Source organism: Balaenoptera ricei, chromosome 4 (genome assembly GCF_028023285.1).
Source record: "Balaenoptera ricei isolate mBalRic1 chromosome 4, mBalRic1.hap2, whole genome shotgun sequence".
Lineage (NCBI taxonomy): Eukaryota > Metazoa > Chordata > Mammalia > Artiodactyla > Balaenopteridae > Balaenoptera > Balaenoptera ricei.
In genome coordinates this window covers 133773748-133800623 of record NC_082642.1, presented here as the reverse complement: position 1 = coordinate 133800623, position 26876 = coordinate 133773748, and the positions used below count along the sequence as shown (strand labels likewise).

Sequence of the window (26876 nt, the reverse complement as noted above, 5' to 3'; positions counted from 1 at the left end):
GGGATGAAAACTGTATGTGCTGGTGCGTGTATATGGGGCAGGAGAATAAAGAGGGCTCATCATTCACATCCCATGGTAGGGAATTCAACAGGAAATGTGTAAACTAAGAATCACAAAATCACAAGCATTCTACTTAAAGATATAGAATTAATGCCAAAAGGATTTGATGAAATAACTGAAAGCTGTTACCAGAGCTGGGGGTGGGAGGGATATGATGTGACTACTGTTGTTTGCAGTATGTATAATTAGTTGGCTCTTTAAAATATATTCAGGTATTATTAATTTAATAAAAGTGAAGTTTCCAGTCCAACTGGAAGATGGATAAAGATACCCAACTTGACAAAGATGACAATGGTACTATCAATGACAGATAACTCTTCCATAAGAAATAGAAGAAAACTTTTGAACACACATATTTAGTGTTTTCTAAGAAAAGAAATGTAGACTGCCCGGGAATAAGGATTAATTTTTAAACATAAAAGTTGTTTTTCTTTTTTTTTTCTTTTTTGATAAGAGTAGCTTTCAGCCTCTCTCATGGGATCTTAACAGAGTGAACAACTAATCTTGGGACCAGTCTGCCAGAACTTCAACAGTTTAGCCCCTAAGTCCTATATCCCAGGAAACCCTTCAGTCCCAGGCATACCAGGATGACTGGTCACTCTAATTCTAACCAGTTCAAAAGTGTTTATTGATATAAGGCTACTATTCACAAGGCCTTTGTTTATACTACATACCGAAAGAAACACTGAAAATAAGCAGTTTCTTAAAGACTGCGGTGAATGGTGGTATAGAACATTAAGGGAAAATTTTAGATTTTAAATGTCAAGAAAGGGAACACGTAGCTTTGTTGAAGTGAACTATACCTCAATAAAGCTGCTTGTTTTTTTTTTTTAATAACAAACACTAAAAGGGGCCAGGGAGGTAAAATAATGAACTGGCTTTGGTTAACCTAAAGAAAGTGACAAACCAAACACAGTGTTTTCATCTTTCAAATATATAAGAACAAATAATAATGTAATCAGAACAATAGATCTGGTATTAGAGGGAATAAAGATTTAGTCATGGAATAATGCATCAGCTTGATGGTCTCAAGTCTTGAAATGACTAGGATATTAAAATTAATTATGGAGAAAACAAATAAGAAATATAAGATAATAAATGAATGAATCATTTTAGAAACAACTAAGCGAAGAAAGCAATTTAGTATGAAATGATAATAAAATTAAAGAAAAATATTGTAATATTGACTAACAGTATTACCAGAGGAGAAAATAAACTATTACCAGAAGCATTTACTCAGTTCCTATTTTTGCCCATCAATACCTTTTATTTGCTTCAAATACAAATACAATAAATTTCTGCTAACAAATCAGAGGTGTACTATTAGGATAACTCAGGTAAATTGCTTTGTTTTTGTTGAATTATCTGACTTTAAAAAGAATAATCAGTTTTAGATTCATGCATAAAAGAAACCCGTAGAACATTAGGTGGCCATGATTAGCCATGGATAGGAAGTGAGAAAGTATATAGGAAAACAAATTTAATTCAAGGAAATAAAACATTTTAAGAAGTTTATTTAAAAAATAAATAAAATGAAAATGTTCATTGTACCTTAAAGAACCCTGCTTCAGGGCCACACCTGTCATATACATTCCTGGATTTACCTATCGCCATGATAATACCTTGCATGTTCGGTGTCATCATGATCTGCCACAAGGGATTTAAAGTAAGAACTTTTGAATGGTTATCATAAAAAAAAAATCAAAAAACCAAAATAATTCCTTTACATGCAAGTTAAAAGTCCTTTGTTTTTACATGCATGTTAAAAGTCCTTTGTTTTTCACTATTTATAAATCAAACACTGCATTTTTTTTTGTAGCAAATGTGATCTGATATGCATGTAAGTATATCGAAATCTTCCATACAGGGCCACAGTTAGCTGACATCGTGCCTTTGTGCGAAGTGCAAAAAGGCATCCTGTCTGAACTGAAGAATTTTTAAAAAAGGCACCCCCTTCTTGACAAACAATTTAGAAAAATGTGCTGCTCTCTAAGAGAACCATTTAGAAAAAGCAACACTCTTTTTATTAAAGAAGATGCCTCTTCTTTAAGGCTCGGGGAGCTCAGCATTAGCTCAGTTCCAACTCCACTTCTGCCAGTTGACCAGGCACCCCTGCCTGCACAACCATACAGTCTAAATATCTAAGCAGCAGCCCTGTACCCATATGACTTATTTTTAAAAGTTACAAGGCACATGCACTGTTAAACTATCACTCCAACGAATTAAAAAAAACATGTACACAAAACACAAAACTCTGCCCAGAGCATAAGCACTTGCACAAAAGGTAGTGTTAAATGATTAATCACAATTCTACTTTTTTAAATGCCAGAAGGCTCACCCTAAAACAAGCACTAAGGTGCTTGATCAACAAATTAACATTTTTATTAAAAACATGCCAGTCTCCATAATCTGCAAGCACCAACATGGTAATAGTTCAACAGAAAAACGTACTGCTATTAAGTACTAAATATTTAAGTATTTCTTTGTCTTCATAATAGTTTATTATGTACTATGTCATTTTGTATAATGGACTTGAGCAACTGTGGATCTTAGTATCTGCTGGGGACAGGGAGGGTACTGGAACCAATCCACCATAGATACCAAGAGATGGCTGTATTCTTAAATGTTTGTATTTTAAAATATCTGCAAAGTGAAACAACTCAAGACACTATGAAGCTATCATACTAGAGCAATAAAGAGACTGCATCCATTACCTCTGATTCACTGAACCTATTACCCATAGTATTTATTTTGGAGTACGCACTGACAGCTGCAGTATACCTAACATTAACTGCTTCAGAAAATCCTTCTGGCCAGTTCCTGACTCACAAACCTGCTTCTTATTCTCTTTATGGCCCATGCTTTCTTACAGTAGCACAGTAATAGTAACGTCTGTATGACACCTCGGATTTTGGTGATTAACTCATATAAGAGTTTAATTATAACCTTGAAGTAAGTCTGAAAAAAACATTACTTGGAAAAAACTATTCAATATACATTCAATTCTCATCCATGCCAGTAAAAACTAACAAATGATAGAATCCAGGGTCTGTCTTTTCTGTTGTTACTATTCAGAAACAGCTTTACCGGCCCCCTCTCAAATACAGAAAAGATCAAAACTGAACAGTGTAAAGAAAAAAGTGGTAAAGGGGAAAAAAAATCTGATGGGATCAGGACAATAGCAATTTTCATCTGGATTCCCAAGAACCATATCATGGGAAACAAAAATGCCTCCATACTGTTAGAAAACTAAGTAGATGAGAATTAACAGAGGAGCAGTAAGAAGAGATAAGATGGAGGCGCCCAGTGTATACAACACTGGTAGGCATTCGACAATGTTGATGAATCATTCAATTCAGTCACACAGAGGGTGCAGAAGAAAACAAAACAAAACAAAAGTTATCAGTACACTAATCTGTATCTAATCTATATCTAATCAGATTGTAGGATCTTCTGGTAGGAAATGGTGGGCAAAGTATTATAATCAATAATTCAAGTAAAATAGGAAAGGAAAATATTTTTAAGTGCTCAAAATTTCTGCTATTTAATTAAACAAACCTTATCAAAACCTATCAACCCGAGAGTAAACAAATCCTATGTTTGCACAAAAGAATTAACTCTAGCAGCATAAAATTATTCTTTTGACAAATCCATAAGCTTTCTACTTAAATTTTCATTTGAAATTTGAAGTACTGTCAGCAAATTGGTAAGGTAATTTCAGGCTGTGGGTGGCAAAGCTGTATGTTATGCAGCAATAGACAACGTGATGAGGGTGCAGGCATGCCCAAAGTACTTGCATTAAATAGCAAAAAACAAGTGGAAACAGTGCAGAGGGCTATAATAAAGGTACCTCGTCATCATAACCCCCCTCCTTTGACTCAATCATAAATTTCCCTACATGAGGAATCGCCACCTCTACAACTTGCTGGTTAGAAGGTGGTTGGCTTGTGGTATTTTCAGGTTTCTGCAGAAGAAAATCATTAGTGTGAACATTAGAAAAGAGAACAATGGAAGCACTCAGTTTAAGTGCACAGACTCTTGATCCTTTTAAAAATACCTGCATTTTTTTAGTATGAAATGAAAACATCTAAAACTGAACATTAAAGCAAATGCATTAATCAGGTAATAATACAAGATTTCCAGCTTTCACTTTGCATCTCAAACACTAAATGAAATTTTAATTTTTTTTTTCCCACAAAGCATCTTCAAATACTTAAAAATAGTTAATACTGAAATTGTATTTCCTACTGCTGTCTTTACAGGTGAAAGTTTTATTTACTTTTTTAAATTCTAATAACTCCACAAAGCCTTTCTTGATATCTCCATCAAAATAAGATATGACCTCCTCTGAATCCAGGAGAGTCTGTAAGTTTTCTTTCTTATGATTTTACCTTTCTATCCTTTCTAGTAATCGATTGTATAGCCACTTAATATCCACACTACTGTGCTTAAACCCACTCGGTCGCAGCCTATGAGACCTAGTACAATATATTTATATCATGAGTGTCCAGTGAATTCTTGTTTTGGGGAAAGCTGCTAGAAAGTGATACCCATTTTTAACAACTCAGTCAGATTCTTCTTCTTTTCTTTGTTAACAAATTCTATGAATTTCACTAACCCAAACTAATAGAGTGGAAGCCAGTGTGAAATCCAGGAAGTCCACTCAAAGACACTAATATGGTTCATTCAAAACACTGTTCAGATTTCACAAGGATCTTACTTTACTGACTAGATTTATAACTAGCATATTCACTATTTACCTACAAACAAATTTCAGACGTACTTAAGGTGCTTGAAAGCAGCTTGCTTAAGTAATTTCAAATTGCACCATAAAAACTTCCCTAAGCAAAGATGAACTTTACTTTTGACATCAAATAAACAGAAAATTTTAATAAAAACAGAGTGGTTTTACTGCAGTTTAAAATACAGGTAAATTTTAGTGATGTGAAGACTTCCTGACTTTTCCAAAGTACATATGCAGAAAAAGTTTAACTGAACAATATAACAAGAAAAATGGCCAAGACCGGCATTGCTTCCTTTAAAAGAAGTGTTATTTTTAACCATAACATTTTCAGAAAAGCTTTCCTCGTTCTGTTTGAGTCCTCAATTTTTCAAGAGGAAACAACCAACCTGCATGGTTGTCATGATCGTGAGAGCTAATATTCAGCTAACCCAAAACCTGACACATTAATTGTTGTTCTATAAATGATAGGTATTACAAATATACTATTATGCTTCTTGAAATTGCTTATACCTGAATAATCCTAACCCAATATTACTATGGGTAATATAATATTATCTCTGTAAGGAGAGATAAGCTTGGTCTATGACATTTAATTAAGGATTTTTAATTCTTCCAGCATTTGAGAGAGGAAGAATTGTCCTACGTCTCCATTCACAAGAGTGAAATATAAGCAGGTAAACTAAGAAATTTGTCTGAACTTTTGGTGAAAAATTTCTCATAAGCAAACCAACCCAAAACAATACTATATTAAGAAGAAAAAATACAAATTTAAGGCAAGTAGCAACCAGAAAATGTATTCCTTAGAATATTTATCCTTACAAAATGACATTTCCTTTGGAAAAAAACTGCACTTAGGAAAAATAAATGTTCTATAAACCTTCCCAGTTGCCACAGAAGAGTTTCAACAGCAATAACACTAATTAATTATTTGGGTGAAAGTTGAAAAAGGGAAGAAATTTTGGGCACATGTAGTTATTCTGTGTCCATCAAGTTTAGATATCCTAAAGTACCATAAAAAATTTTCATATAAAGAATTTTAGGGTTCACTGAAGTAAAGTACATTTATCTTTTCCTATTACTGTCAGGTCCCATATGGACACCTTAACAAAGGCTGAACTTGAAAGAGATTAAAAATAAGTTCCTCAGTTAATAAGTTGTAAAAATAATTAGAACACAAAGATTTTTATTAATTGCCTGAAATCTATTAAATACGTGATTTTTTAAAAAAGTGGTCCCATAAAAGGGTGATTAGAAAGCTATATATCTTCAACCCCTTTGGCTCCCTTAATATGCTCATACCTTTTTAACCTACTAACTTATGGAGAGTCTAGTCTAAAGAAATAACCAGAAATATGGGAAAAGTTTCATTTTTAACAGCCTATTTATAATAACGTAAAAGTAGAAATCAATATATAAGGGGGAATGAGTAAGTAAATAATTTAATCACTTAATGGAATACTATTCAACCATTAAATGTTTTTTAGTTTGTAACATGGGGAAACGGTTATGTTCAGTGATTAAAAGAAGAAAAGTTAAGATATAAAATTTTATATGCAGTAGTAACTCAATTACAAAAATAAATCCCAAATCTGTATATAAAAATAAGAATGAAAGAAAACATACTAAATTATTAAGTGATTAACTTTGGATAGTAGAAATATGCATGATTCTTTCTTAGTCTACTTTTTTGAATTTTTAAATTTTCTAAAATATTTCACTTAAAATTAAAGACATTCTTCTAAAAAGCAAGCTGTCTAAACATTTGGAGAGTATCTCTCTATGGTTTCTGTGATTCTAAGCTTTCCAGGAAATTCTTCTTCTACTAAGGTTGGAGCTTTATATATTGTATATTTGTGAAATGTTTAGGATTTAAGTAACAGAAGGAAATAAAGAGCGACTTAGGGCCTACACTACATGCTAGGCACTTAAAAAAATGATCTTAATTCATCCGACAATCACCTCCATTTTATATAAAAGAAAACTAAGGTTTAGAAAAATTAAGCAACTTATTCAAGTTTGCATAGCTAGCAAGAAGTAAAATTAATATTCAAAAACCCAGGACTATTTAATCCCCAAATCTGAAGACTCTGAAATTTAGTTTCTAAGGTATACCTTTAAATGAGAAAACCCAGTAGGTGGTTACCATGATCCTAAGCAACTGACCATGAGACCAGGAACCACTCGTCAGACAGTCATGATTAATATATTCTTAGACATGCTGCAGAATTTATACAGACAATGTGGCCAACTATTGGTGCTACTCCAGAAGATATGCCAGATAGAAAAATATTTATGCTACCTATCGTATTCCCTCAATGCCATCTTTTTTCAAGTAAAGGTGAAGCAGTAGGTTGCTAGCTTATAAGATGATATCCATATGAATAAACTAATCAATCAAAATTTAAGTGCTGATTTCTACAAATTTAAATTACACATGATTAGCCAAACTAAAAAAAAAAAAAAAAAAAAAATCATGATTCTACATTAAGCTAAGTAATGCTTCCAGCTTTCTGATACCAGTTAAAAGAATGATACTTATTAACCATAATGTAGGCTCTAACAAATAAAAATCTTAATTAGCAAAAGCCCTGGCAAATTATTTTTTTTATATCAGGCAAAAATATTTCTCCCTTGTTATCTACTCCTGTGTTTTTTCTCCCTCCCTAGGGTTTCTTCTACCATCCCCCAAGAAGTAGAAATCCCAGATCTATTCAAAGAAGCATTTTTCAGGAAGCGCTTTAGAGTTAGCAGTTCCTCATCGCAAGTTTTTTAGAGTCTCTAGGGACATTTGAAAAATTTGAAATGCTCAAAAAAAAAAATCTATCTATATTAATACATTTTTTATGGTAAGATGATATATAATCAAACTTTTTCAAAAAGGAAATTAAATTAAAAAATAATTTCTGATTACTTTGTTCATCAAAACATAATTAACAGAATACCCTATTAATTGAACATTTTGGTTAATCAAGGTCTTAGCATATTAAAGACATCACTGTAATTAGCAGGCTATTGTTGAGATTAAGTTCACTCAGTGGAAAATTATGTGTTGAAAAATTACATGTCCTGTTAGCTTTAGCACTCTAGGAGTGGAATCTTCAAATCCTAAAATTAGCTATCACGAAACTTGTATTAAGAGTTGTTTGTGCTCACTAATAAAATAAAAAATAAATGACTATAGCAACTGAATAGTTTTGTAGTATGAAATTCTTGAAACAACATCTCTCAGAATATCATATTCATTGAAACGTAATGCAATACCAATGTGCTCAACTTACTGTTATAAAAAGACACACTTGAATACTTGAAAATTACCAATAAAGGAGGCTTATAATGACAATTTTATACAGGACACTACTGAAATATGCATAAAGTGTTTTATAATATCATATTTATTCTACTAATAATACTCTAACCTAGACCATCTAGTATTTTGTTAAACACAGTCCATGAAACAATGAAATTTATACCTTATATTCCCAACTATTCCAATGTAATAAGACTAAAGATGGGAGGAGGGGTTGAGGGAAAAGAAAAATAATGCTAAATTTTGTACTTCTCTTTTTTAAGTTCCAAATCAAATGACTACTTTAGTCTATGATTATAATTTTTCATAATTCTCTAACAGGAAGACAGAAACTTATTTTTTTAGAAAGAAGCATTTTAAAAATTACAGCTGAGGAAATTACAGCCTGGCAGTTGGGTGACACCTACAATCACTCATCATGTTCAAGCAGAGCCGTCCCTTGGCCTGGTCTCTCCTGACTCCCAGGCAGGTCATTCTCCTTATACTGCTAGGAAACCTTGTGAACACTGATGGGTATGTTCAGAGAGCTGAAAGAAAAATTCTTACCGACTGTAAAACTGTTTCAGGACTTTTATCTTCATGCTCATGTGATGCCTTGGTAATTATTCGAATAGTTTCTTCTTTCAAGTGCTTTGAGAAATCACTTCTTGATGGCTGCTCTAGATATTCTGGTTCTCCTGCTTGTGCTTCATGAGAAAAGAATCAATTGTATATCTAATATAAATCAGTGAGTCTATACTAAGATATATCTGTTATTTATTTCTCATTTGAAGTTATACAATAATTAATTTTACTTTACTTACTCAATTTAAAGTAATACATGCTTCAATATACAGCACTTCCCCCAGAATTTACCAAAAGAAAGAATCAGATCTCAGAGGAGTCAAATAATTACTGAAGAAAGCACTCATTATAGTTTATGCTAAGAAATTCATAGTAAATTTTTTTGTCATGATAAGTATCAAAGTCTAACTTTGGAAAATCACGAGCATTCTACCAAAAAAAGAGGTAGGGGGGTGGTTTGTACAACAATCCTGGTCTGAGTTGCTGTAGAGAGCACAGTAGCTGTTTTTCTGGACACAGTATCCTTTTTCATACTTACCTAACAAAATCCTAACCCTGAATGAACCCAACCTTCTATCTTTTCTGAACCTGTTCCTGGTAGCTGAGTGTTGTCAGAGAAAAACAATTACAACTTGCCAAACTGGTACCAATATAAATTCAAGACTTCAAATACTACTTCTGTGAAGAACTCCTAAAGTTATATTCTACTGCCTATGTTCTGAGTTCGAAACCCATAGATGCAACAATGTACTCTGAATGTCCACTGGGTATTTAACAGGCAACCCCAAAATCCTTATACAACCTACAAGGCGTTATATAAATGGGCCTCTGCTTATCTCTCCAACATTGCCTGGTGTCCTTTGCCCTTTACTCAAAAAGGAACACATACCAGTCTTTTTTCAGCTTATCTAATACAACAGAGAAGAGGTTTACCTTCCAACTTTTGGATCTTTCCTTATGTTCTTCCCTTTGCCTGTGTGTTCACCAATTCTCATCCCCCCATCTAATAACTTCTATATATCCTTTTGTTTAAATACCACTTCCTTATGAAGTATTCCTGCTAACCACATTTCTAGAGCAGGGTTGCTCAGCCTCAACACTACTGACATTCTGGTTCAGATGATTCTTTGGTGTGGAGGATTGTCCTGTGTACCCAGGTACCTACCCACTAGATGTCAGTTGTTGTGTCCCCGCAGATGTGACAACCAGAAATGTCTCCAGTATTGTCAAATGCTGTCTGAGGGACAAAATCACTCCCAGGTGAGAATCACTGCTCTAGAGTAAATGTATACTTTCTTTTTAATAGCACTTACCACAATTATAACTTCATTATTGTTGTTAAGTATTTGTTTCAAGCCCATATCCCCTGCTAGGCTGTAAGAATTGAAAGAGCAGTGATGCTATCTCCCTTTTGTATTGCTATTTCTTCAACACCTAGCATATAATAAGCACACAATAACTTAATGGAACAAATGAATTAATAAGCTAATGAATGGATAAAAAGAAATAAGAAAGTACACTAAAATATTCTACAGCGTTACTGGGATAGGTTAAGTGAGTCCTTGGCTCAATCAACTGGTGGGACACGACAGGACACTGTCATCCTTTCCAATATTTTATTAATTTAAAACTTTTCTCAAAGTGAAATATTATTCAAAAAGAAATACTGTAATTTCAACATAGATGCATGAGCATTGATTTATCCAATGAATTCTAATTAAGTGTCTAACTATGTGCCTGGCACTAGGCTAGGCACTGGGACTCCGAGTGTGAACAAAGCAGCCAGTCCCTGCCCCCATGGAGTTTACAGTCAACTATGGAGAAAGTTATTAACCAAAGAATCATGCATATGAATTGTGACAATATCATAATAATACATTATAGGAATAAAATGGGGCAAGGGTAATTTAATTATGGGATATGAGATAAACTGACTTCTTAGCTGAAGGATAATGGATTAGATTTGAAAATGGAAGAATGAACAGCCCATGAAGTGAGCATAAGCTCAATCCAAACGGCATCTAGTGTGGCTGGACTATAGTATTACAAGAGGGGAGAGGTGGCCAAGAGATGATGCAGATAGGGACAAAACGGAGGCCTTTGAGTCACAAAAGTTTTGAAGGGCAAAGGAAAGTGAATAAACATTTTCAATACAATGGCAACATGTCAAGTTTAAAGAACATTATTCTGACCACACTGCAAAGAACAGATTAGAGAGGAAAGTAAAACTAGAAGTCAATGAAAGTACTATAAGGTACTACAGCAATATGAGCAAGAAACGACTGTTCTTTTGGATAACAGAGACAGCAAGAAAGAGACAATTGGTTAGATTCAAGATGCATTTTAGACATAAAGGTTTGGAGACTGATGTGAAGATGACAAATTTTGGGTATGAGTAATTAGGATAATGGGAGTGAAATATACTATGACAAGGAAAACTAAAGGAAGAAATGCTTACAATGTGTGTGATAGGTAAAGAAGTTAAAAAAAGTTAAATGTCATCACTTCTGTATTTCCTGACTTTGGACTGCAATGTTCTTTCAGTGTCCCTGTATGACAGACAAGGTTAAGAAAATCTTAACCACTGCAACTCCAGCTTAGCAAGGCTTCTGCTTCTGGAAGGTTTCATAAGTGGCTTAAGTCAGCTGCTTTAGGGATTAACAGAGACAGACTTCTTGTTGATAAAGATTCCATTACTTGTGTTTTCCCCCTTTGTCTCTTCTCACTGTAATAGATAAAACATCAGTAGTTGATAGTATGATGTGAGCTTAATGCAATGAGGGCCAAGAAATCCATCTGGTGTGACACTGGTCTAAGCCAGGGAAACCTGGACAATGTATGTAAATTAAGTCCTTAAGATAAAAAGTAATTTTATCTGATCGACAAAGTCAAATACACCTTAGGTCCCCAGCGTCAAGGTTTCCTTCCACATAGGGATTTGAGTCGAAAAACCTTATGTGATGCTGAATGATTTTGCCTAAATGTCATATAAAACTATTTCCTCTAGAATTTTCCCTGTGTAAATATCTTCCAGGGAACTTATTTGAGTGGTACTGTAATCACAGCAGGTAAACCTATAAGGATTCGAGTTCTGGGAGTTTGGAAACAAAAATCCAAACTTCATTCCCAACATGTTTGTTGAGCATATGCCATTTTCAGTACCGAGCTAGGTATTAACAATGTAAAAAAAAAAAAACAACAAAATTTACTCACTTTAAGGAACTCTCAACAAAATCAGATAAATGTATACTCCATTACAATACGAAGTACTGAATGCAATAACAGACTTATGCACAAGGTCCTACAGAAGCATTGTGGACCTAATACACACACTTGGAATGATGCTGCATGCTAAGAACGGAGGAATGCCAACTGAGCTGAGTCTTGAAGGATTTGTAGAGAAAATTATCTTGATGAGAAAGAAGATGATTCCAGGCAGAAGGAATAGCATATGCAAAGGCACTGTAAAAGGTAATAATTGCTACAGGGGTAATTAGGGGGATTCATAAAGATTTGGGGATATGAGCAAAGTCTTAAAATGGACAAAATTTCAAGAATAGTGAGGATAAGAGGACATTTTCCAAATGAAGGATACTTCACGAGCAAAGCCTTAATTACAGGAAAATAACCTACAAGCAAGAATAATGGGGAATACCCTGGTTTAGATGAAACATAGAATAGTAGTTTTGGAAGAATTACAAGGGAGTCAGATTATAATAGAGGGTCTTCATAAAAAAGAAAAGAGGTTTTAGCTTCATTTTGTCAAACCAGAAGAGTAAAAAACATGTTCACTAGAACAAACAAATAACCAAAGGAGGAAAACAGAAAGCTCTTTCCACTATCCAGAGATAAGCACTATTAATATTTTTAGTATTATATATTCCAGATTTTACCTACCCAAATTTTTTTTTAAAAAAGTTATTCTGAATATACTGTTTTTAAACTTAATATAACAATCATTCTTCCTGTCGATACAATTTTTACTGATTATACCATGTTCTTCAGTATAAAGGGCTCATACAACTAATATTTTACCATACATTTAGGCAATTTCCATTTCTTTGTTAAAAACAGCATTAGGACAAAACATCTGGCTCTTTTATGTTTTTTGCACACACAACAGTTTTTGTTCATCCTGTAACCCTATAGGAGTCTCACGCAACAGTTTTTGTTCATCCTGTATCCCTAGAGAAGTCTCATCCCTGCTGGCCTATATAAATGGTAGGAGCTCAATAAACAGAGACCACGCTGTTTCCTTTATGCACTAACTGGCATTTTATGTACTAACTGGTCCCACAGTTATTAAAGTGTTATTGTTCAGGCTTCAGCTTGAAATACAGCTGGTGATTACTTATGTGACATTTGTTATTCTTAATTCCTGGAAGTCTTCCTTGGTTACCTACCTGCAGCTACAAACTCCTGAACACACTCATTTCACCGTGAATGACCAGTTCTCTGTAGAGGTGTAAAATGGCCCTGTACCTGGAGTATCTTTCAAATCATTTATTTAGTTTATGGATGCTTCACTGAGATTTTTGGATGGCTATCCTCCACATAAGATATTTTCCAGCCATGTTCTATGTTGATAATAGAACTTATTCGTTCACCTATTTGGCTGTTATATAAAATCCAACATTCTGAGAGTACTCAGAACTTGCTCCTTTAGTCCACCTTCATGTTGAAGTAAGGGGTTGGGAGGACCTTGGGGGTGTTCTGTGCCTGTTTCCTGGTTATGGTCTTTAGCATTTTAAGAGAGTCAACTTGACAAGCAATTGACTTTCTGTTAAAGCATAAAGGTCTGCTCTCTAATCAACTATTTAAAAAAAGAACAATAACTTGTATCTTTCAGAAGTATTTCATACCTTAACTTACTAATGAGTCATATTTATTACATGCAAATTTAGAACAATATTTAAAGAGTACTGTGTCAAAGAACAGCAGTCCATTTTTCTTACAGAAATGTATTTAAAATCAATGATTCCCCAAAAGCAGCCTATAAAGAGCCACGCTAAGCTGGCTGCATAGAATCATCACAGAAACAATTTTAAGACTTCAGATGCCTAGGTGGCACCACAAACAGAATTCTCAGCAATGTGGGGAGCAGAGGCTTAGGAACCGAAGTTAAACCTAAAAATTATCCAGGATAGAGCTATACATGCACAACATACGTTTAGCCTTCTTCCCTAACGTATAGTTATTTTGGCTACCCTTTTTTTTTTTTACATATACATCTTTATTGGAGTATAATTGCTTTACAATGTTGTGTTAGTTTCTGCTGTACAACAAAGTGAATCAGCTATATGCATACATATATCCCCATATCCCCTCCCTCTTAAGCCTCCTTCCCAATCCCACGCCTCTAGGTGGTCACAAAGCACCGAGCTGATCTCCCTGTGCTATGCAGCAGCTTCCCACTAGCTATCTATTTCACACTGGCTATCCTTTTAAAATGGTTGCATTCCCATACACTGAGGATCACCCCTAGGAAACTCATTATTGCAATTTCCATAGGGAATGAAATCAAATCAGAAAATATTCAAGGGGCATCAACCATGTGTCATTTATTATGCTAGATTCTGGAGATTTAAATAAGAACATCACCCGGTCCCTGTTTTAAAGGAACTTGAAAATATTGAGGATATTGTTCATTCTGCCAGGTCTTACTCTCAGGAACCAACTGTACTTTCCTGGAATATCAGCTTATTTTTGATTTGTAGACCATTTGTACCTCATTTTTTGGTTTCAGTTTCTTTCTTTTTGTTTTTAAAATCCGAGTATGTTATATATATTGTAAGGACTTCAAATAGTTTTTGAGTAAGATATGGGTAACACAAGCAAAACAGTAACAGGCAAAGCTCTCTCTCCTTCAGAATAATTTGTTTTATACATACAGCCTAGAGCCATGCTGCTTAACCACAGGTACACCTCAGAATTATCTGACCATCTTTTTAAAAATATATATTCTGGACTCTTCCTCCACTGATTCTGATCCCAGTAAATCTTAGGTGGTATGTCCTGTTTATACTCAGAAAAAGTCCCCCAGGTAATTCTGAGGTATCGATACACACCGCGGTAAAGAACTGTTGGCTAAATCTCTAAACATAAGTGTTAAGGTAAGTTTTCTTTCGCAGTAGGCAGATTAGGGAGGTAGTGTGAGATGGACTAAAGAATACTTTTCTATCATTTATTATTTAGTCAGTAAGACAATGAATCGTGTGGGAGAAGTGATGCCTATGGATTTCTTGGTCACCTGTTAGAGAAGAGGAACAAATACTCATTTAATTAATACTATATAAATTAATATTCTTATTTGGAATATCACCCTTAAGAAATTGGATTTTAATGGTTCTTAGGTTACAGCTTTACTGAAAAGATTTGCAGGGAGAGAAAAAAAAATCACTCTGATGGGTTTTATGCACAAGATTTCCTTGTATTACTTCCACTAGTCACTCATAATCCTAGTGCACACCTGAGAGATTTAAACACAGGTTCTCTTTGACAGTCTGAAAGTATTATACCAAATTAAACAAATTACTTTGAAAACTGTGAGGAGAAACAGGAAAAAGATGGCATAGGCATTAAAGTAAAATTTCTCTACTAATGATAGGATGTAAGTGATTCCAATGAACACTATAATACATTCCCTTATTCAATTGTGGTATGTTAAATTCCCCTGTAACAGAATATGGATTTCTTAATATGATATGTAAGATAATACAGTAATAGAAACCAATCTTTTAAACAATAATCTCACCCCCAAATTTATAGATTTAGAACATTCTATTTCTACTAACTCAAAATGCATATTTCTAGCAATTCTATACAGGACACAATGTTTTCTACTGAGGCAGTATTGTCACTGCTTTCTAAAAACCAGTCTGGAAGATAATTATCATAACAATTACATATGAATTGACCTTTTCCATCTCTTTATTTTTTAGTTATTCTGGCTCCTTTCAGAAATACATCTGTATTTCTCTTCAAGTTTTTTTTTTTTTTAAATACTAAAGAGGGACATGAACATATATGCCCAATACCTACTGCTGAATTTTTTAAAACTTACAAAACAGCATATAAAGTGTATAATAGGAAGTATTGATCAGGATAAAAAGGGTGTGGAGCATACACATGTGGCCTTTTCATAGCGAGGGAATATAAGATGACAAATGTAAATGATAGGGAAAAGCTGGCTAGTCCTGTCAGACAGGAATATTAGTGGGGAATATGTATTAGTCTGATTTAGTAAAAATAAAATGTGTTAAGTCTGTAAATTTAGATAGTCTCGTGAGAAACAGAAAAGATGGAAAAGAGACTGTACAGAATTTAATATTTTGATGTTACAAAATATAACTGAGCCAAGAATAATACGGTTGGAGCTTAACCAATGACTGGAGCACTCACCTTCATCTGAGCGCTTAGGTGCCACTATCACGCCAATTATGCAGCCCTGTCCTCCCACTAATAAGGTAAGAAGAGCCATGTGCAACTGGAGCACTTAAAAGTTAAGCAAAGAATAACAGAGTAGTTCCATCTTGGGGCAAGTTCTAGGGAGTAATTTGGAAAGGATATGTCCAGAAGACAAGGGATGAAATCACAAAGAGATGGAACTGACTCAAAAATGAAAGGAACTATAACATAGTTACTACACTGTGATTTGAACTCAGAAACCTCTTGATATCTACTGAGCTATTTTACTTCCTACTAATATGGACAAAGTTACTATAATGAAACTGCATTGTTATGAAACTATAGAGTTTCACCTGTTCTACACAGTGGCCCTTGATGTACAGGAAGAAAAGTACAGTCCTCGTCTGGTAGAGCTCACCAGAGACTACAATGGTGGTATTCAGATATACTGTACTGCATTTCTGTATCAATATGTTGGTATCTTTGTTGGTATAATACCATTATCTTGGTCTTTTAAAAATTCTGAATCAATGTCACTTAAAATCAAGATCAAGGACTCAAATATTCAACTCATATGAGAACAAGTTCCAAGTTTGGAAAGATCTGTGCATGCCTACATCAGTCACCATACCATATTGTGGTACTATAAATCTCTCATTGAAAGAATAATTCCTTCTAAAGTTCAGATGATAATGCTGAAACCTACCTAGGTAAAGCTGCATGGGAATCTGTCTATAAAAGATGAAATTAAACAAACACCTAAAATGCTTTCTTAAAAAATAAAAACAAAACACACAGATTTAAAAAAAAAAAAAAAATAAGAGAGAGAGAAAGAGACAAATGGGGTTAAGGAAAATATGTTTAATTTATCTCTTCTCATTTCCCCAACCACTAAACAGAAATAGCACCTTTCCTACAGTACAAAATGTTATCCTAAAATATTTTGACAACTTAGTGATGAAATTAATCTTAAAAAAAATCATTAGACATTGTATTTTCAGCTTTGCTAGAACATATTTTTGTACAGTGTTCTTGATATTTTATTGATTTCATCACCTAATAATTGTAGAATGTTTAATATTTATATTTTTATACACTTATCTTCTCATTTGTTTTACAGATCTATATAGATTTTTGCTTGGAATATATTAAATATTTAGTTCCTGCTAATTTTGTTTTTAACTTTAAGAATTCTGAAAAAAAATCAAATAAATACCCTACATGAATTAATACTATTTACCAGTAGTGTTATTTTGCTCAAATATGAAATTATTAGAGTTCATTCCTTTGATAGCTTTAGTGAATTGGCTTGGGTTACCTGTGGTTTCACAGTTTTTCTAAGCATCTTGCCAAGAAAAGTCAATCAAAGTAGGCAGAATAGGTAGAGGGAGAGTTAGCAGAATCATCTCATTTAACTTGAAAACAATATATATGTACATAGAGTGTTATCTGGCAAAGGGGTAAGCTAAATTGTTGCCTTTTATTATCTCTGAGTGATGGAATTTCAGATGATTTTTACTGGAGTCTTCATATTTTAGGATAACTAAAGTTTTATGTTGTTTTTGCTTTTTCAATGAGCATATCTTATTTTTATAATAAAATATCAATAAATATGATATTGATAATAAAATGCAATAAAAGCGGACTAACCTGTTGTCACAGAAGACTCTGACTCTCTCAATTTCTGAGATGCTAAAAGTTTTTCCTGCAAAGCTTTCTGGGCAAGCTGTGCATCCCATTCTTCTAGTTCTTTCTCAAATCGCTGGTTGTCTTCCTCAACAAAATCTCTTAAGTCTGGTGGTAGTGTTTCTATTCCAACAAGGGCCTGCCCAGTTTCTTTATTAAACTCCTCTGCAAATCATATTTCAAAAACTATTATAAAATTAAGGATTAAAGAAAAAATGCAAAGCTCAAAATAGAAGATGTTTCAAATGTATTTAAAGTACAAATTATTACCACTTGGCGAATCAATATTACCTATATATTAAAAGAAAACTCAAACAAATGCTCAGAAAAACAATGATGCAAACATTTGATAATCCATTATAGGTAATGTTCTCAGCTTTTGCTTTTAGGCTGAAGAGTTAAAAAATGGAACAAGACATAAGGCCAAAATTGTTTGCTACTTTTCAAACACTGACATAGTTCTACTTTTTCTATTATAAAATACCAGACGTTTGATTATTCATGAAGTAAAACTTACCACAAAATGAGAAGAAATAACTCATAACCTCAAAAACTCAAAATAGAACTAAAATTCTTTTTCATCTGAAGCAGTTAAGTATAGCAATATACTTATATGCAATTTGAAAACTAATCAATCAATATAGCAAGATTTCTTTAAACATCACATAAGTAGTACTTAAAAGGGTTACTCAACCTCTACCACACACACACAAAATAAATTTTAGCTTTCAGTCATAAATGAACTGCCTAACTAGTTTTGCTAAATGGTTAAATACAAAAGGAAAGTTTATTTTTATCAGTCTCAACAAACCTTTATTAAGTGCTTTTTATATGCAAAGCCTATATTAGAATATGAGAAATAAAAAGATTAAAACATAGTATGAAATGGTCCCTGGCTTTGAGCCGACCAGAGTGAAGTGGGAAAGACAAGTCAACATACAATTCCAACACATAATAAGTGCCCAATAGAGGTATGCTATGAGAACACAAGGAGGGATACTTTGTGGCAGGTCAAGGAAAACTTGGCAGAGCAGATGACATCTGAATTGAATCTGGAGCGATGAGAAGGAATTAGGCAAAACAAGAAAGAAATAAGATCATTACTGGCAAAAAATAAAAATAAAAAACATAAGAACATATAGATATAAATGTGTGAAATGATTTGGTGTGAGCCAAAGAAGTTCAAATATCAGTAAAGTACATAAAGTTTGAAATGGACAATGGTTATAAATGAAGCTGGAGAGACAATTAGAGGCCAGAAGATGGAGGCTTTATATGTTAGGTTAAGGAGCTTGAATATGAGTCAATGTGTGACACAGTCATTAAAGGGATTTTAACAAGGAGAAAAAAATCAGATTTATATTTTATAATAGTTACTAAATAGTTAACTATGAATACAAAATATATTCCAGTTTTCAGCCCTGGTCACATTACTTTTCAATTCCAGTTTTCTCACCTACAATAACCCAACAGCATTTTCTAATCATATTCATCACACTCTTTAGTAAACCACACTTAATTAATCACACCAGAGACCAGAGTCACATAAAAGGGTTACTTATTTAAAAATACATACCACCCTACATATTTCATATTCTTACCTTGCATTAAGAATTGTGGCTTATCATTTATGTACATTAAACAGTATGCACTGGCATTTCTATAACCACCAAAAGAGTCCCTCACTAGCTCTTCCCATGATGATTTTGTTACAGCAATATCATTGTACTTCATCCACCTGTTTTCACGATGATCAAAAATGTATGCCCAGTAGTGCCCGGCATTAGCTTGGCCTTCATGAACTAAAACAGCATGTAAGCGATAAGGAACCTAAATATGAAAAAGAAGAGTTAAACTGTAGTTATGCAGTCTATTACACCACATCCCATGAAACCCACAAACCATCTGACTGGGGGATCCCATAGGAGCATATGTTTTTTAACAAGAGTAAATTGGCTGGGATTAAAGTTTTGAAAAAATTAAACTATGAAATAAAAGAAGGCAGGGGGCAGAGAGGATAAGCAAACTAAAGACATGTAAAACAGGTATGTAAATAAGATGATTTTCAAAACTCTGGAAATATATTTGTCGATCTATTTAAGTTATTTCTTTCGAATAAAGAACTTATGATGAACACTTTTATATATAGCACATGATTTGTTTATATCTTCACAGTTATAAATTGATGGATGAGTTCAGCAAAATGGCTTATATAACAAGCCATTATATGAGCCTCAGAAGTTAAAATGTAACTGAGCCCTTTACCTTCTCCCATAATCTTTTATTTATTTATTTATTTGTTTGTTTGTTTGTTTATTTATTTTTGGCTGTGCGGGGTCTTTGTTGCTGCTCGCGGGCTTTCTCTAGTTGCGGTGAGTGGGGGGCTACTCTTCATGGCGGTGCGCGGGCTTCTCATTGCGGTGGCTTCTCTTGTTGCAGAGCATGGGCTCTAGGTGCGCGGGCTTCAGTAGTTGTGGCCCACGGGCTCTAGAGCGCAGGCTCAGTAGTTGTGGCGCATGGGCTTAGTTGCTCCGCAGCATGTACGATCTTCCCGGCCCAGGGCTTCAACCCGTGTCCCCTGCATTGGCAGGCGGATTCTTAACCACTGCACCACCAGGGAAGCCCCACTCTCATAATCTTAATATCGTTAAACAACCATATAATTTTCCCATAGAAGTTTTTTAAAATGCTAAGGCCTTTTGGGAATTTTTGATAAATTTTATTATAAAAGAATAAAAAGGTAGGCAATAAATACAGTATGATAATACAACTGAATGAGGAAAATATTAATATAAAAATCTTAAAGTTCAACAATTTTATAACAAAAAGTATGAGAATTATGATAAATAACAGATAAATTAAAATATGTAAATAATTTTGATAATGCTTACTAGCTCAAAATTCAACTTACTTGGATCATAGATTTGTCAGAGTACATTAGTTCAATTGTGCGATGGATTCTAGATATGCTTTCCTGCAAATCTAAGGATAGAAGATGCCATTTAATGATTAACATCAAGTATGTTTCTCCTGAGACTTATAAGGTAGGGAATAAAGGTTTTCCTACCAATATGTTAGAGGAATAAGAAAAAGTTTCTAAAACTGTTCTAAAACTTACTATTCAGAATTTGTATAAAATGAAATTTAGTTCTTAATAAAAGATATAGCACAAATGAAAAATGAAAAACAAAACAAATATGGTTTATTTAAAAAATGTGCAGAGCCAATAAAACTGAACTTTGTTCAAATTTATAAGGGAAGTTTCCAATGAAAATTAAAGCTAACCCCCCCTACATATTTCTATGAAACAGGAAAAACTTTATTTTTTTCCTGTAGTTTATTCTTTTATTGCCCTAAATCAAAAACAAAGTTCTTTATCTTGATGAAGTTCCCCCTGTGTTAAAATATATAAGTTTGGAGCCAGAGGAAATTAGGGCACGTAAGTGGAAAAGGGGAGCTATAACCTATACGAAAACCTTTAGAGTGAAATAAAATAACTTCACCACACATCACACACACACATACATATATGTATATGTATAGAAGTAACTGAATAAAAATCCACTATAATCACCAATGGAAATAAAGTTATGAGACTCCCATTACTCATTATTTCTACTTCCAGTAGAAATCTATCCTACAAAATTATTTAGAGGCAGGGATGTTTCACAGTTATATTGCCTCTAACTGGTTTTTAAAAAGTGGACACAACCTAAATATTTGTCAATAGGGAAATGGTTAAATTATAGTATAACCACACTATACTATGAAGCTGTTAAAAAGAATCAGGAAAAAAACACCAAAGACTACAAAAGAAAATTAGGAACTTTAGACTAGGTAAAGGCCTTTTACAGCTCGTTAGAAAATCCAGTAACCATAAATGAAAAGACTCCCCAAATTTAAGAAAATCTATTATTATAGAAACAAAACAAAAACCAACATAAAGAAAATCAAATGACAAACTAGAAAAATATTATCTGCAGCATACACTACAGGCAACAGGTTAATACCCATAACATTAAAGTTTCTATTAAGCAATAAGAGAAGGACAAATAGTTCAATATAAAAAATGGGCAAAGGTCACAAATTTATAGAAAAATAGAATTTCACTCATAATTAATGAAATGCAAATCAAGACACTGAAATACCATTTTCATTTCAACTATCAGACTACCACAAATTAAAAAGTGCCCAGAGCTAGGGAGAATACTGGGAAACAGGTTCTCTCACACAAAATTATTGGGAATATAAACTGCCTCATTGTTTTGGGAGGGAAATTTTTAAATAGTCAAAAATTTAAGTATATACACTTTGGATCAGAAATGGCATTTTTAATATATTCAACTCAAAAAGTATGTTAATATGTATGCAGAAGGCCAGCTTTGTTGGTAGTTAGTAACAACATAGAAATTGAATAAATTATATCATATTCATATATTGGAATACTATGTAATAGTTTAAAAAATAATGCTAACAGCAAATATCATCAGGGATAAAAGAGAGAAAACAAATATTCCAAGGAAAATCTTTAATACTTGATGCATAATATTATAGGTTCAAAACCTTATGACATGTCTCTCAAGTTCCTCTAACTTAAAATGGCCAGAAGTGGACTCATCATATTCCTACTTCCTCCGCCAAGGTGGGGGCCTGCTCCCCACCAGTTTGCTCATTTCCAAAGTGCATTCCATCTATGTAGTTATACATATCACTATGAGCAACTAAGGGAATCATCCCTGATCCCCCTCTCTCTCTCTCTTCCCTCTTGTCAGTGACCCACATCAAAGAATATACCAAATTCATTTCTTCCCTCCCTCAATGCTACTACCTTGGTGTCAGAAGTTCTTAGCTTTCAGCCTTCTGAATGTAATCTTATGAAAACAAACACAATCTGCCAAGTCCAGTAGAAAATTATCCAACACCTAGCACAGTATTCAGGAAAAACTATGTGCTTAATTAATGTTTATAATGATTTCAAATACAAAAAATTTCCTTAGATATGAAAAATACTAAGGAAAATCTTTAGTTACTAATGCTGTTAGTTGCCACCACACCCTATTTACTCCCTATTAAATTAGGACTGCTCTTTATTTCCATATTGTCTATAAAGCATCTAGTTGGGCATTTAAAATCTAACAAGTGATATTGTTTAGTACAAGTCCAACCTTTTGGTATAAAAAGAGTAACTCCTAGATTTTTTTTCATAGATCAATAAAATTAGGATAAAATTAGGGAGCAATAATAGGTTATTATATTTTGACATGCAAGAAAAATTATGATAAAACTACCATAAAATATTAATATCACTTCATTTTAAGAAAAAGGAGATTTTAACAGCAGTAAAGTAGGAAGGAGATAATTTCAGAATAAAGGAGAGTTCCTTCCAAGCGTGGACAGATGGCAACTTAACACTAACACACACACACACCCCACAGAGCACTGTCCTTACTTTTCTTATTTTACTACATGCCAGTTAAAACTCGTTATAGACTGGCACTGAGCTAATAGATCATATTTGGAAACCTACTAGAGCAGAATGAATATTAAAATTCACATTTCTAATTCTTCAACCTAAAGAAAACATTGTATCACTTGAACTCACTGCACAAACATCAAGGGAGGTACGTAACTGATTAAGTACAAAATCTGATGCTGTATGATGTTTCACCAATGGAGTACCTGTGAATACCAGTTTGATATAAATTTAGAGCACTAAACCAGAAAATCAGACCATCTGTTAGGTCATTAATTGGCTAAGTAATCCAGGGAAAATCTTTTGGTCTCTCTAAACCTGATATTAAGATCATAAAAAAGGAAGCCAAACTAGTTTATCTTATAGAAACCACTTTGTAGGGGGAAAACACTTTGTAGGGGGAAAAAAACCTTTATTAATATTTACATATGAAACCCATAATCCACAGGTTCTATTCTAACATTAATCATGTCCATCTGAGGTAGAGTAGCTCTGCTATGAGAAGCTTCTTACCTCTGGTGTCATTTTCTATTTCTGTCCTCCAGCGATGTAAACAGCTTTCTAGCACAGAGAGTTCCTCTTCTGTTATGTGCCTTGGTGCTGGATGCATGGGCAAATCTGGAGGCATCCGAGACTGAGTGAATGGTTTGTGTATTACTGATCTCGATGAAATGGCAGCTATTGATGCGGGTGATGTGCTTGGCAGTTCTAAAGAAGGAGCTCCCTGCTGGTCTGTTGTGCTGTATTTTTAAAGCACAGAATATTCATTATTAAACTTTTCAAGTTGAAGCTCTGGACAATGATTATGTGCCAAACAAATAGCATTAAATAGGCTTATAATTTCAAAAGGAAAAAGGTTTCTTAAAAAAAAACCCAGAAATACATGGATTAATCTAATAACCTAATGAGATTCTTAATATATGGAACTACATTACTATAAGGATAAAATTGGGGCTTTATAGTAGAAATGGCTTAATCATATTTATTTATACAAATCTTACATATACCAGAATTATAAAACCTTCCCTTGCTAATACTTAGCAGCTCACATTACAGAAAATTTTCTAATTTAACAGTAGTATTTTCATGGATGAAAGGTTGATACATATAACATACAACCTAAAGTATAATTCTGAATGGAAAAAAAGTATGATGAAAATTTCAATCCACAACCATAAAATCCATTTAAACAATGAAATAAGAAAGCCCCCAGAAGCATACAACCTTCTAAGTGAACGTCATCTTTTTAGTGTTCACTAAAATAAATCACAACATGCATTTTATAAAACCGTCTTTAAAGGCATCAATTATATTATTACGTAATACAGTAACACAGCTGTCTCTTCTATCAAGAAAACTTTTTACCTTGGTAATGTCTGTGATGGTACAGAACCACTAGATGGGGAACTAGCATCAATATCATCAACAGGAGAAGTGCAAACAGGTTTACTTGAGGCAAATTCCAACGCATACTGCAGAACATCCACCAAGGGGAATCGTTTGGGACCCGAACCATAGCTTAAATACCTGTTAACCATAAAATGTATGAATGCTTTCATTTGTGTATAAAGCACATTTGTTTTTTTTTTTTCAATAATTGTTATAAAACATAATAAAAACATTTCAATAAATATTCCTCAACAATGAAATTAATTTTGCTTTCAAATGAAGATGGTAAAACTAAATATACACTCAAGAAATAAATTTAATGTTCTCCAAAGGAACGCAAAACCAAAGCTGGTTAAGACTGAATGTGTGTATATACTGTTATAAATTTTAGATGCTGCTCTAAGTTGTAACCCAATAGTAAAACGAAAACTGACATTTCCATCTCCTGAGACTTTTATTTTTAGATCTGTTATCTGGTCTCAAGATGGTGACAAATATTATCCTCCCACCGTTTACGTCTGATTATTTTTCAATATGATTACTGATACCTTTTAAGAATTAAAACTATTGAAAAATAACATTATTTTGTACAAAAAGTTGTAGGCTATTAACTTTCAAATTAATACTAAAACAAGGGAATACAGATTAGATCAGAGGTTGCAAACTGGGATCTTTCAGACCACATTTCAGCCTGTAGACTTTTGTCTGAACTACAGAATATTTCATACTCTAGATTCTGGCTTCTTCTGGAAACAATGCGAAGCTATAGACAACAGGAAGATGATGGTCATGCGTGGCACCGCCTACTAGTGCCGACAGCAGCCACCCTCTCTCCACAGGGATGTGCTCTCTGACTCCCTCTGCCCACCAGCTTACGCTTGACTTGCTTCCCCCCTTCTTTATAAAGCCGCCATGAGCCTCTCGTAGGCATCTGAGCTTTTATCTTCTGTGTTAAGGAGAAAAACTCAGTTACCGTTCGTTTTAAGGGAAATCTCAAGAGTAATATTTAGTCTCACACAAAAAGAAATCTCAATCATAGATTAGTTTAACTTTACATCTATTTTTAGTACCATGCGTATTACCTCTTGATGGTAGGAATATTTAATTTTAAACAATAAAATCATCTTCTAATGCCAACTATGAATTATTTTAGTCTCTAACGAAACTCAAGCCTAAACTATTCAAGCAAAATATCAATCCAGAATGATTATTTACTCCTAGAATCACAAATCATTCAAAGCAAATTTTAAATTAAAGCTCTAGATAGTCACTAAAAATATGACTTCCTATAGTTAGCTCATAATTTCACAAAAGTTTCAATACCTTTCAAGTCTCTGTTGCAATACTGTGAGGTAATCTTTTAGTCTCTTGATCTCTTCCCTCTTAATTCTTGTTATTTCTCTGTTTCTGTGCATGTATCTATCAGGAAAAAGAAATACAGCAATTATTAGTATTTTCAAATATAGAAGTAGACACAATATTAAGTCTAGCCATCACTACAGAAGATCAACTCATCCAAAATTTTATAATAAAACATCATACAGACAATACAAATTAGTATTTTTCCTTATAACATTATTCCCAGTAACTATACTTTTCTAAATAAAAAGAGAACTCCAGTTTCCTTGACAAATAGTATTAGATACATTAAGCAAAAAGTAAAAATTATTTTAAGGAAATTAAGCAAAAATTTTCTCTAAGCACAATAACTCTTCACTGGATACTGAAGTGTTTCAAAACTAAGTCATGCTGTATACCAAACCATACCTGTCCAGATATAAAACTTGAGGAAATTCCAATTTGTTGTGAATTTTTTCTGGTCTTCCCAATGCCTGATTAAATTCAAATCTTGACAATTCAAACGTTAACACAGGTGGTAGTTCGGTAAACCAATGCTGAAAGAAAGCAATAACAAAACCCCTTAATATCACCTTTCTGTTTTCTCCATTGCAATTTTAGGCACAGGATGTTGGTTAGCAGTGGCATTTTTATATGCATCATCATAATGCTAACATCACAAATAATTGATTGGGTATGCAATTTAGTTAAAACTGAACTTCCTCTTAAAAGTTTTTCACACCTTTTGAAAATTCCAATGGGGTAACACACAACCAGGAAAGAGAAAAATCTTCTAATGACTCTCCTTCTTCAATGATTAATTCTTTACATTAGAATTTCTAACCCAAAGAGAAAGACACTGAATAAAAGTATGGCTTAGTATCTCAAGTTTTCTTGCTTCTTCAATA

At 33.5% G+C, this 26876-nt stretch overlaps 1 protein-coding gene across 2 annotated transcripts in view; it reads right to left on the bottom strand.

Annotated features, from left to right (window-relative positions):
- The window catches only part of USP25 (ubiquitin specific peptidase 25), a 139021-nt gene that overhangs the window by 24309 nt on the left and 87836 nt on the right, over positions 1-26876 (bottom strand). The window contains exons 11-20 of one of the 2 annotated variants that reach the window (XM_059921381.1): positions 26398-26525; positions 25954-26049; positions 24607-24768; positions 23755-23981; positions 20680-20750; positions 19370-19598; positions 17733-17933; positions 8658-8797; positions 3911-4024; positions 1612-1707 (exon numbers count right to left, since the gene is read on the bottom strand). In XM_059921381.1, coding sequence (XP_059777364.1) covers positions 1612-1707; positions 3911-4024; positions 8658-8797; positions 17733-17933; positions 19370-19598; positions 20680-20750; positions 23755-23981; positions 24607-24768; positions 25954-26049; positions 26398-26525 — 1464 coding nt within the window. The remainder of the gene's footprint in view (positions 1-1611; positions 1708-3910; positions 4025-8657; positions 8798-17732; positions 17934-19369; positions 19599-20679; positions 20751-23754; positions 23982-24606; positions 24769-25953; positions 26050-26397; positions 26526-26876) is intronic. The other variant, XM_059921383.1, reaches the window with a different exon arrangement.